The sequence below is a fragment of the Brachypodium distachyon genome, chromosome 3, assembly GCF_000005505.3.
Source record: "Brachypodium distachyon strain Bd21 chromosome 3, Brachypodium_distachyon_v3.0, whole genome shotgun sequence".
Classification (NCBI taxonomy): domain Eukaryota; kingdom Viridiplantae; phylum Streptophyta; class Magnoliopsida; order Poales; family Poaceae; genus Brachypodium; species Brachypodium distachyon.
In genome coordinates, this window is record NC_016133.3 from 8,860,917 (window position 1) to 8,874,138 (window position 13,222).

A 13,222-nucleotide genomic window follows, 5' to 3' on the forward strand; every position below is an offset into this window, starting at 1 on the left:
GCAACCTTATCTGCTTAAGAGGAGGAAGAAAATTATTAACCCATGGATTTGTGTATGGAAAAACAGTAACACACTCGTAAGGTCTCATCCTGTTACCAGTGGGAATCACCAAGAAATCTTGGGATTTTAGTTCAAATCTCTTCCGGTCCCTTACAATTCTCCCAAGGAAAGATGCAACCGAACGGCCTTGAAAGGGCGTAGCGAGCCGGGGTTTGTGACCTAGGCGCCTACCCAAGGTGCTTGGCTCTTGAGCCATTCGCTCCTCATCCACTTTCTTCGGAGTTGCGGTGATTCTTTTCCTAGTTGACCCCCTCGTGTTCGAAGGATGTCATCACCACAAACAAGAGAATCTTATGATCTACTGGAGGTTCAAATTGTCTTTCAAAGACCTGTGGATACTTTAGAGGCATTGCACCTGCAAAGCTAGAACGTTTTCATGTACTTTTCGGAGAGCGAGGAATAAGGAAAAGAACAACTAGTTCCACTATGGCGCGCTTCACTAACTCTAGTGATTATCCCATGATAATCACAATTGGGCCAGATCAAGAGTTGTATGTAGGGAGTGGCCAAGTCATGGCCTCTCCTTATGCAAATTTGGTAAAATTGGAGGGTTTGTTTGCAAAGTAACCTCATGTAGAAGAGGTACCGCCTTTACCCCGCCCCTACTTTACCTCCAGCTTCTCACATATTATTGCAACCGTTGACATTTTCTATATCTTCGGATTTACATTATTTTGATATGTTTTCATTGTCCAAATTTAAGTTTGAATACAAACTATATACAATTATAAGCCTATCCTCATATAAGTTGAATTCATTGGGACTTAAACCAACTGGGCCTGTTTTTATGCGCGCTTTTACGAGTCTTAGGAGTGTTTGGTTGGGCTGACGGTGACGGGATGCAATGCACCAACGATGTAGCACCAGGGATGCAATCCTATCCTTGCAGTTGGCTGTTTGGTTGGGAATTACATCTTGGAGGAGGAAGGCCGGCGGCAGAGAAGAAACGAGAACGGGAGAGGAGGAATTGCGACGAGGGAGTAAAGGGAATGGTGGAGGAGAAACGGGAGTAGTGGAGGAGGATCGGTGGTGGGATCTCAAGAAGGGCAGAATCTCATGGACGACGGAGTGTGACATGGATAGCGGTGGGGCAGCAAAACTGGCGACAAATACGAGAGAGGGAGACGGGCGAGAGGCAGTGCAGCAGAAAAACGCCCGTGGCTCGAGGCGGTTTTTTGCCGGGATGCAGCGTTCAGGTGCGGGCCCAGGTGCAGGCCAAGGCCCGTGCAGGAAACCAAACCGATCCGGTTCAGCTGCAGGCCAAGGCCCATGCAGGAAGCCCTTAATGATGTTTGGCGGGTTGGTATATACCGCAACCCGTTTCAATCAACCAAAACACGGATCCATGTTGATTAGTGCCATTATTTTGAAGTTCTGCTGATATTATTTCTGCCATTATTTCGTTACTTTGACAGCTTTGAGGCGAGGGACGGCACAAAGAAATGCATGACAAAAAGCTCCGCCTCTTCACTTTTTCCTGAATGCGGTGGAACAGGAGACAAACGGTGCCAATTAGCCATGACAAGTTACGTCCCCCCAGAACGGACGAATGAGCCTCATACATAGATGAATTTGGGCATTGATTTACATTTGAATTGGCTAAAGTTACACGGACGACAACAAGTTATATACATAGTTGCTGTTGTGAGGGGCACTACATGTTGGCCACTCTGGAAGGAGTTTCGGCATCAACCTCAGGTTCTCCATTTGACTGTGGTAGCTGCAACAAAACAGGCATCTTTAGGGACATATAAACTGGTGATTCAGTTGATTAGTGTTTCTCACCCATACAAGAAAATTGACGATGGTTATCCTATTTGTCCATATCAACTTGCACACCTAAAGATGCATGCCTAGTTGTATCTCAATTTGGAAAATGAATAATTATGCCAAAATGTGATATAAGGAAATGGGCTACGGGTTTGTGACCACTACCTAGTAAGGGATCTATCATCATATTGTTGGAGAAACCATTCTTTGGTAACATGGCTCAGGCTAGCGATGGCTGGGAATTTCTTGTCCTAGAATTTTTACAATACGTCCACCACTATGTTGCTTTCAGCGCATTTTCTAATGAAGTCAAGCCCCTTCTGGATGTCGGACTGCTGTACCATGATGCGTCTTACCATAGACAAGAGGCACATACACCTTCTTCACCAACTTTCGGTTAAGGTGACGGCTAACAGGAGATATAGGTGCACACTTTCTTTCTGATGAGAGGCTGTGGGAAGTATACGAAATATACTAAAACCGTGATGTACAATGTATAGGGGTTAGTGCCAAAAGACGAGCTAGGGTCAACATGTTATGGTTAACTCTTAACTTGTCCCTGGCTGATGTGGAAATCATTTTGAGACGTACCAAATAGCCAAAAGTGCGCAAAAGCGGATTGTGAGGCTACTTTCCTTTCATTCAACTAAGGATCCAACAGGAGGTTGGCAGCAGTGTACAAAATGATAATGTAACGTACCGTCGATTCTTTACTATGTTTGTCCAGGTAGAGGTCCAATGCTCCTTCACCAGAAAGAATTTTAGCTCCAAAACCGTGCTGATTCGAAGATCCAATAGATTCTTCATCAACAACAACAGCATCTATTTTGTCTTTTCCAGTTCGGATTTCTGGAATCTGCAAGGAACATTTTCATTAGGATGGTTAAAGTAACAGGATTTGTGAATAGTGACATGACAAAGGAGCAACAGGAACATATGCTCCCTGCTGAAAACTTACAGAAGTACCCTGTACAATGATGTATACTAGCAAAAAGAAAATGAAAACATTCCCAGTTATGTACTTAAAAACGTCTTTCATATACATAAAGTTGCTATGCTAATCATCAGTCCCTTGCTTATTCTTTGTACAGTGCAAAAATTGGCTATTTTGGCACATATATTTTTCCTAGTACACATTTTTGCGCCATGCACATTTAGAACTTTTGCACTACAAAAAATATAGATGAAAAATATTCTTTCTATAATTCCAGGAGCACAAAATTCATTCTCCAGGACTTTTGGTAAAATAAGGCTAAATACATGTTCAGGTAGTCAAACAGCATATTGGTACAGGTCTACAACCAAAAGTGTAATTCAACACAGCTACGGTCATCTAATTTGACGGTTTAACATTTATTTCTGCCTTCACTAAAACAAATTTCTGTATATTTGGGGCCATGGACACACCATAAGTTTTGGGGTATGGCTGCACAACTGTGAAGATTTTCATTAATATTACAAACTAAACAGTGCCTGTTATTTGATTTGTGCCCAAAACCACATGTTGATACTTGATTCTCTTATTGAAGCTGAGAGCCAGACATCTGTTTTTAGACTCAACAGTTGAGAAACTTCGGAAAGCTAGAATCAAAAGATACCGATACTTGTTATACATTACCAACTCAGAGGTGCCATAATGCTTCTTCAAATTGAGATTGCGTAAAATCATAAAACATCCAAATTGATGGAGTACCTCATACATTGCTTCAGTCAATACACTCTCCAATATTGACCTTAGACCACGAGCCCCAGTATTCTTAGAGATTGCTCTCTTGGAAATAAGCCGTAAAGCCTTTTCTGTAAAATGCAACTTCACCTACAATCAAACAACACAACACAATAAACTTGTTTAAGACGGTTCTTTGGTTTCGTGACATTATGCCCATAGGCATGCTTCAAAATTTATTACATCATTTTCACTTACATCATTCATTTCAAATAACTTTGTGTACTGCCTACCAAGAGCGTTCTTTGGTTTTGTAAGAACCTGCAGAGAGTGCATAGTATCAGGCAAGATGAACATAAGCCAACAATCTAGGAACCAGGACTGTTTAACGAAACATATGAAATGTCGATTTTGTGATTAGTGGCAATACACCCTGAAAGATGGTAGTATAATCCATAAGCCTATCATCCAACGACAGTAGTGTCCAACGGTCATATTTGCTTGGTACAATCATACTATGTAACTGATTTGTTTCAGATGATGGTATGTCTGATCCAACTTGTAGGGCAGAATTAATTGTAATACTCCCTCCGACCCATATTACTTGTCATAATATTACATATATCTAGACGCTTTTTAAACATAGATACATCCATATTTGGGCAAATTTGAGACAAGTAATATGGGTCGGAGGGAGTAACAAGAAATGAAGGCAAAATTTGCAGGAACAATATATAGCTAAAATAACTCATGCATAATTGCAATAAAGTGTGCAGCTGAGGTACCAAGTAAAAATATAGGACCTGCTTTAGAACCAAATAAATTGAAGCAACATAGGTCTCATAAATAGAAACAACCAAAAGTGAGCCTATGTATGAGATACAACTTACCTCAACAAGTTGATCTTCACTAAGGGAAGATAGACTAACAAGAACTGGAAATCTGCCAACAAACTCTGGGATTAATCCATATGCAATCAGATCACCACTTTCAACCTGCAGAAATGTATTCCAAATAAGAACTTAAAACATTCAAAAGGGTTAAAAATATGATGCAGAACAAAAACAAGAAGATATATTCTACCAGTTGGTCATTAACATAGGAAGCTAAATAAAAGTCACTTGGTTTTCACTCACAGTTTCCAGCAATGTAGATGTGATCTCAGCATTTATAACACTACCAGTCCGCATATTAGAACGAACTGGTGCCTGGAAACCAATTGAAGAATCATGTCTCCTAGAAAAGATACATGGAAAGCCTAAAGTAAGCAAAACTTGTGGCATCTTATGGAAAACTGTGGAACATAAACGACAGTTTATGACTTTATGTACAAACCTTTCGGAAATAGTCTTCTCCAAGTCCACAAAAGCACCACCGCAAATGAAGAGGATGTTCTTCGTATCAATCTGCGACACATACAAAATAACATCAAACCATATTGAAGAAGTTTGTGGTAGGCTTATTTCGAGACAGTGAACGCAAGTGCATGTTATGCAACAACCAGCTGGCTCAGTCACACGTATGTTTAGGTACAACTAGATGTTATGGTTAACATAAAACATCTAAAGGGAACAAAATGCAGTCTTCATTTCTCTCTTTTGTTTTTGTTTCAGAGCTACAAACAGTCGGTCAAGACTGTTTGCTTGCCAAGTGATTAGTAGGTTACAAAAACAGGGGTATTATGGTTTTCTCACAACAAGCCATCCATAACACGAATCTGGAGCTGACATGTTATCCAAGCATTGTTTTTACAATTCTGGAGTTTAGAGGTGGAGTGGAGTTGAGGCGAAGTGGAGCTCTCCCAAATACCCCCGTTATGAGCATCGCATAACATAAAATTGATTTGCAAGCTACTGATTCTCCGACTACCGATTCTCAGGTATGTGCTTCCAGCTGGAGGCTTGTTCCGCGGTGGAGGTTCACATAGGGGAGATCCGCCCCGCCCCTCCTGGGCACAGAACATAGCATTTTGGAGTTTTCCAAGCAGATTACTGAGCACCCAGGCATGAGGCATGGAGGTGGCAGGCCCCATATATGTGCCACCCTGAAACAGCCCTGCAGAAGCCAAGACCATGACGATGAGCTCATGAGCTAGGCATGTCCTAGCCAGATCCAGGACGCATGCTGACAAGGAGCTGGCCCAACACAAGCTGTCCTTTTTATCGCCCCACACAGCCATATCCACCATGCCCTGGAGCCATTTCCTGCCGTCAACATGTCTGCTGTAGTATCATTTCACCACTACAAACATATCAATACCCTACCGGATACTGCCAAAGACGAAAAGAGACAAGCTGGCCAGTGTAGACAGGAGACCCCATGTGGATGGTGGGACGAGGAAATACATCAAAATGTTGCCTGCTACTCTTGAGACAAGTGGTGGGCGGAATTGGTTTGTGTGGAAAGTGAGAAAGAAATAGTGCCATGTTAACAATTTCCCCTAAAAGAACAAATACCGAACAGCAGAAGAACAAGTTTGGCACATAAGGTACCTGGATATTGTCACCCCTTGGATGCCTTCTAGCCCCTTTCTCAGGAACACTAACAACCTATCTTGACAGTACAAAAACAATTGTAAGATCAGTAAGCAGTTAGGTTATCGTGCATCCTTAATACTTGACATTCTGACATTCAAGGTAGTGTACCACAAACATCTAACATGGAAAAACCTTAATATCATGAGGAGATCAATCTATAAAGTTCAAGGGTAGTGTATCACAAAAATCTAACATGGCAAAACCTTTGACTTTAGGAGATCAATCTGTACACATGAATTTCATAAGATAGAAATCACCATGAACTTGTAAAGCTTATTCCAGCAATGATTGTGCCAAACTACATAGACTAATCGATGCTGAACAATGGAAATGCCATCATCAGTATCCTAGTACAATAACGCGTGAAAATTAAGAAGGTTGCATACAAGAATCCGTAAGATTGACCTCTGATTCTCTGATGACTTTGTTCGAATTAGTTTATTACGACTAAGTAACCCATGATTTATAACGATCTAAGTAACATTTTTGTGCTGGTCAGACACAAATAATTTTTTGGGAACACAATGTGCACAAATTCATGTACAGAAGAAAGGGGGAGGTAATGAGTTGTGAATAGAATATGAAGAACATAGTTATTTAATGATCACAAAACATAAAATATTATGCAGTGACCATAATTACAACAAAACTTAAATCCTATATTGCTGGCGAAACATGTCAGCAAACAATTTCACACAGACACACAAAACAAAAATGTGCCATTCATATTGTATGATGGCGATCCATTTGAAACAAGACTCCGTGGCAGCAAACTAACAACTATCCTAACCATTTCTCGTGCAGATACTGGCAATGTGGCGCATGACAAATGATAAATGGATTGCTTCAAAAGTTGGCAAGCTCACCGTTCCCTCAAGCATTTTTAACAGTGCTTGTTGAACACCTTCACCCGAGACATCTCTACTAAGGTTCATACTTTCAGCCTGCAAGGCAATGGAACTTCACATTCCAGAATAAAAATATATGATAAATGCACAACTCATGTGTACTCATCATTTTCATATAAGTACCTTCTTTGTTATTTTATCAACTTCATCAATGTAAACAATCCCTTGCTGAGCAGCAGCTATGTCAAAATCAGCAGCCTAGGGTCCAAAAGACAAGGGTAAGATAAGTGCTCAATGCAAATTTTGAAGAATGTATGTTGTACTAGAAGCAGCAATGACATACAGAAATTTTAAGATCTTGCCATACTTTCTCCAACAAGATCCTTATACCCTCAAATATATTACTTAAAATGTATTATATGTTCTAGTAGTAGCTACACTTTTTCAAACAGTCCTTTATCAAGATCGCCCAAGTTCATACCTAAATTCGTGAACAAGTACATTACACGCACAAGGTTAAGATGGGCAACAAATTAGTTTTGGTCACATAGTGACAGTTTGTCAGCTAAGACACAAGCTCTAAGTCATAACATACCCTGCCAGCAAAATTAAAGAATGATGAGCTCTCTATCTGTGGGTTAGAATAACATAATAGATTAATAGGTCATTCCAGACAGGTGCTATTTACATATCATCTGTTCCAATTATGTTTGTCAAGGTTACAATGTAGAAACAGCCTTTCTCCAAAATTCCATCTTACTTTCAATTTAAAGGGCAAGAAGGACCTCATGGTCACTCTGCCTTCTCTAGTTTTCATCACATCCTAGAGAGATTGTGGCTGGGAGGCAAATACGAAGGTCATATGCAGTGGATTTAATGATGTGTACTAACTCTTCCCATACTGCACATGTGCTCAGCCAGAGAGACAGATTTATATGCATAGCTGCTTACCATATTTTACTTTTATAGGGACACAAACTCTATTTTTTAGTAAATTATAGAACCACCTGCATATCAGCTATTACTGTGTTAACAAGTTGCATGGGCAAAATAGAAAAAGTGAAAAGGTTTTCAATATAAAAAATCGTTATGAGAATACAGCAAAAATTGAAAAGGGCTACAAATTCTACTGTCATAACACAGGAATTGAGTAGTACCGCTAGGAGCTTATACAGAATAGATTCAACATCCTCACCAACATATCCAGCCTACAAAACAGAGAAAAATAGTTAAAATAAAAGGTGAACTACTGAGCACCGACACAGGTAGTGTATCACTTTCTTGCACAAAAATCGAGCTTAAGAGGCTGTGCGTCATCACTGGCATGTAAAACAATACAGATGCCCTAATACTTTCGCTTTAAGATTTGTGCAATTTAGTTTACGGAAGAGCATAGATGCCGTAATGTGCTACTCAATAAATGTATTATATTGGCAGGATTCATCTTACTTGATCAGAGGTATTGCACAACTGCTACCATGAAAAAATTGTAGCATTTATAGTGACTCGATGTCAAGAACCATTAAAAAATTGCAGAACTGATTCTAAAAAAATACAATAAAAGAAAAAGGGACCATGTCTCACAGATACATGGACAACATTCCATCTACTTCCTCTGTCCAACAAAGAATGTCTCAACTTTGACTAAATTTGAATTTATCTATACACTAAGTCATGTCTAGATACATCCAAATTTTGACAAACTTGAGACATCTTTTGTTGGACGGAGGGAGTACAATTTTTTCACTGTAGTGTACTTGTGTGTTTGAAACCTCAAGAATACTATTCTCACGGTAAAGACAGGGTATTAGCTTCAAAATGGAAGCTTTGACTCACACTGCCTTTCTATTTTTCACGGGAATGTTAAAAAATGATTAAACAGTAGCTAAATATGAAATGAGCGGATTAACAAATAACACCATTCAACTAACCTGAGTGAGAGTTGTTGCATCGGCTATAACAAATGGCACATTGACAAATCTCGCAAGTGTTTTTGCCAGCAATGTTTTCCCTGACTTTGGGAAAGATTTAGAAAAATATAAGTAAAACGTTCATAATATACGGAGATCTATAGACATCATATTCAGGACATAAATAGCTAGCGTGACCATTGGAAAATGGAGACAAAAGAAAGTTTAACAAATAAATTCATTGTAAGGTTGAAATCGGATGGAGATTCCTGTTTGCATTGTGTGATTCAAATAGTTGTACCATACAGCTTTAACATACTCAATGATCAGAACATGTACCCGAGCCTGTCGGACCCATCACAAGAATGTTGCTTTTCTCAAGCTCTACCATGTCAGTATCACTTGTGCAAGTATCACTTTCGCTAGAATCTCCAGCAGACCTGCAGTCCACATCTTGAGTCCAATACACAGCTGATGGTACATATCAACTATCACAAAAATAATATTTATAGAACACCTACCGGCTGGAAAATGACTCACAAGATATCCTCTTGTAGTGATTATAAACTGCTACGGACAGCACCTGCCAAAAGACAAAACAAACCCTTTATAATGATAAGTTACCTGACAAAACAAGCAATGGTCATTACTATACCATTGAGACAATGATAAGCATGTGTAATAACTCAACCTCCAGGAGTCCACGCTACAAAACTAAGAAATGCTCAACACAAGTTGGTGAAGCTGCTAAGTAATTCATGTTACCAAACTAGCATTAAAAAGTAACGATCGATACATAGCAGACAGCTCCAGTGAGGAGGAGACTGCCAAAAATTCGTTTTAAGAGTTTTTCCCAAACTTCACCTTCTTGGCGCGCTCCTGACCGATGACGAACTTGTCGAGCCCACGGCAAATCTCCTTGGGCGTGGGGAACTGTCGTCCCAAGTTAGAACCGCCCCACCCGGCACCGGAATCATCCCCATCCTTCCCATCACCGGCCGCAACCCTAACCACATCGATTCTCCCGACGGCGCCGGTACGCGCACCAGGCGCCTCCCCAGGCTGGCGCCAGATCTCCGGAGGCTCCCCTCCTCCGTCCGAGGCGCCGGCTCCACGGTCAGCTTGGGCATCCTGGAAAGCGGGGGCAGCGAGAGGCAACGGCGGCGGCTGCTGCTGCCGGCGGCGGAAGTAGGCCCACGGGCGGCGATAGGCGGGGCTCTGGTTCTGCTGCTCCAAGGCGGCGCGGCCCGCGTGGATGCGGCGAACGGCTGAGATCGCCGCGGTGGCGGCGGCGCGCGAACGGACGGCGGCAGACATGGCGCGTGGACAGAGGGAGGAGCAGGTGTGGAGGGGTTTCGTGCGGGGCGGGGGCGCACGCAAGCAAGGAGAGGTGTTGCGTTGGGAGGAAATATCCGTGGGGAGCAGCTTGAGGTGGCCCTCCTGGAGAGAAAGAGAGCAGTCAGCAGAGTGTTTCTTGCTTGTGGGGCTGGTATCTTATCAATTTCCTTGGCTGCTTCCGCAAAATGCACACAGGGTCAACATGGCAAGTGTTACGATGGCACGGAACGAATTCTGGTGTCGTCTGTCGTGTTCTCTCGAGAATAAAATTTAGGAGTACGGAAAAACAAATATATTACGGAGTAGCACAAAAGATGATATTTATATTACTACGGTCAGAAGAAAATGACATGCAAGAGTTTTTCAGAATAAATTAAGTACTCCGTCTGAACCTAAATTCTTGATTCAAATTTGCTCAAATATGAATATATCTATTCTTAAAAAACGTCTAGATACGTGTAATATTTCGATAACAATTTAGGATCGGAAGGAGTACTTCTCTAGTCAGGGCCGTCGATGAGGGTGCGCGAGGTGCACGACCGCTCAGGGCCCCCAAAATCATGGGGCCACCTGGGGTTAGTTATGCTATTAACCAAAAATGAATCACTCATAATCTAATTACGCACGGGAAAAGCGAAGCGTCATGGACTCCTGGGCTACTCGATCGACTCCTCGGCTCCTCCTTTCCTCCATCGCCGCGCTCGACTCGCCTGCGGGCAATCACCATGCTGCTTCTGTGCTTCATTAACGTTTCTTCCCAGCGTGATTCCCACCTCCTCCTGCACGTGATCGGCGCCGGCGGCAATCACCCTGCTGCTGCCCCCTGCTGCTGGCTTTGATCTTTGATCTACAGACTCCCATGGCCAAGCCCTCCTCAGGATTGCTTTGGTCCTAAATTCCTAATTTCAGGTTCGGTCAGACCTGATCCTCTTCTATAATTCTATTGTATTGATAAACCTATAATTCACATGATGTTTCATGTTTGAATTTATTTAGACTATTTTTTTTTGGTATACAAGGAGAATTATGAGTTCTAGAAATAGAAACAGGGCTTAAAAACGTAAGAAGAAACAAAGACTAGAAGCAGCAGCTCTGTCTCAAAAGGGTGCTCTTGATTAGAGTCTGAAATTATTTCTGAAAATGAAGTTGCAGATACTGTCATGGTCGCTGAAAATGCAGATGAAGGTGTTGGTGGACATGGAAACACTGTAGATACTGTCGTGGGCACTGAAATTGAAGTTGTCGAAATCTTATTTGCATTCTACTATGACGCAAGAAAGACTCAGTGGATTGCGACAATAGCACTTGAAACTGAAGCCTTAGAGAAGATTGGTTATGAAGATATGATTGCAGATTTCATTTAAAAAAAACACTAGACGGATGATGCTTTTCAGTAGAACATGAGGTCAGTTTATTGCTCCAATACTAGTATACTGCCATTACATTTTTGCTATATTTTTAGATGTTGTGTGAAATAAGGCATATAATAATCGTGAAGTTATATAAGTAAATGAAACTATGTTTTAGTTATATGAAGTAGTTCCAATTTTAGAACAAAATTTTCAATTTCGCTCCAGGGCCCCCAAATCCTGGAGACGGCCCTGTCTCTAGTATCATTTCTAGTACTCCCCAATACTTAATATTTAGTTTACATACTTAATATCTAGTATCGGAAGGAGTGCTAACATGAAGGTTATCCTTGAGAGCGACTGTCACACTGTGATCTCAGGCCTGAATGGAGCAAATCATGACCGAGTTTAAGGTGCTTAAGGTTGCACGAGCTGCAAATGTTACTGCGCATAATCTAGCTCAATTGGGTAGAAACAGGGGCTCTGGTTTTCTTTTGAACTCTTTGCTGGATTTTGGTTTGTACAAGCCGGCAAATCACTGTAATTCCCGGAACATTTTATCGTAATAGAAGCCTTTTCCCTTAAAAAAATTTATTTAGTTTACATAGATACTTTTATTTTCTCCTTGACCTTCCCTTGCTATAGAGTGACGGTGGCTTTTCAATTACTCTCTTCGTCCGGAAACAAGTGACTTGTCATCCAAGACAGAAGGAGTACCTTTTTTAAGGCTTGTCATCCATTTTGGCCAAAAAAAATTAAATAATACGATTTTTTAATCATTTTCAAAAATAATACGCGTTTTTCAAAAATTTCAAAAATAATACGGCATCGGCCTCGCCTAGGCCGAATGGGCCCAGTCAGCCTGGCCGAAGCCGATTAGGCCCAGTCGGCCTGGCCCAGGCCGACTACAGGCCGGCTGCGCAGATCATGGGGCCCATACAAGGCAGTCGGCCTGGCCCAGGCCAAAAGAGCCCAGTCGGCTACACCGGGCCCGACTGGCCAGTCGGCCTAGCCGTGGCCAAAAGGGGCTGGCCAGTCGGCCTCACCGTGGCCGAAAGGGGCTGGGTGGGACGCAGGCCCTCTCTTCCTTTTCTTTTTTCCTTTCCCTTCCTCCTTTCCCATCTTTCCTCCCGTGCCCGAGCCAGCCAGACACAGCCGCCCGTCCGCTCGTGCCCCCCTCCTTCTTCCTCCTCATTCTTCTTCTGTTCTTCATTTTCTCCTCAAATGCTCCCATTTTCTAGCCCAAATTAGTGCACTTTGATCTCATTTAACCCACAAAATCGCATCCCCTACCTAGTTGGCACCCAAAGACACCTCGATCTACTGTTTTCATAGGCCATATAGAGCTAATATTGTTGTGCAAAGTTGGAGCAATGGTGGTGGTTTGGAGGAGTTTGGAGGTGGTGGTGGTGCTCATCCGGTGAATGTGAGGCTGCTCGAGGTTGGGGTTCACACGCTTCAAGGGTAAATCCTAATCTCTCACGTATTTATCATATAATGTATATGTTTATGAGGATACGTGTGTATGGAACTATCCTATTGTCTACCTTGAAATCACCGGCTAACCACAATAGCCTCCGGGACATACCTGACCAAAATCTACGATCATCTGGGAAGCCGGACGACATCTTCCCAGACGAAATGGTGAGACTACACTTCAATACCATGGACGGTTTTTTATAGTTACAGAAGATACAAATAGGCGGGAAACGGTGGCGGGAGAACCAGGCGAGAAACGGTGGCG

The 13,222-nt window shown here is 42.0% G+C and overlaps 1 protein-coding gene and 1 long non-coding RNA gene across 2 annotated transcripts; both read right to left on the reverse strand.

The window, feature by feature from the left end:
• Positions 1-1,503: 1,503 nt before the first annotated feature.
• On the reverse strand, positions 1,504-10,220 carry LOC100828710 (CLP protease regulatory subunit CLPX1, mitochondrial). Its single transcript, XM_010235848.3, has 15 exons — positions 9,656-10,220; positions 9,313-9,374; positions 9,131-9,231; positions 8,813-8,892; positions 8,039-8,089; positions 7,065-7,139; positions 6,900-6,977; positions 5,989-6,045; positions 4,832-4,902; positions 4,633-4,732; positions 4,387-4,491; positions 3,755-3,817; positions 3,524-3,646; positions 2,531-2,686; positions 1,504-1,780 (listed from the first exon to the last, which is right to left on the reverse strand). Exons 1-15 carry the CDS (start codon positions 10,106-10,108, stop codon positions 1,715-1,717), a joined length of 1,641 nt encoding a protein of 546 aa, XP_010234150.1. The 5' UTR covers positions 10,109-10,220; the 3' UTR covers positions 1,504-1,714.
• LOC112271539 lies at positions 5,060-5,981 on the reverse strand. The gene is made up of 2 exons (XR_002964633.1): positions 5,761-5,981; positions 5,060-5,687 (listed from the first exon to the last, which is right to left on the reverse strand). It is a non-coding gene; the product is annotated as an uncharacterized LOC112271539 (long non-coding RNA).
• Positions 10,221-13,222: the final 3,002 nt, after the last annotated feature.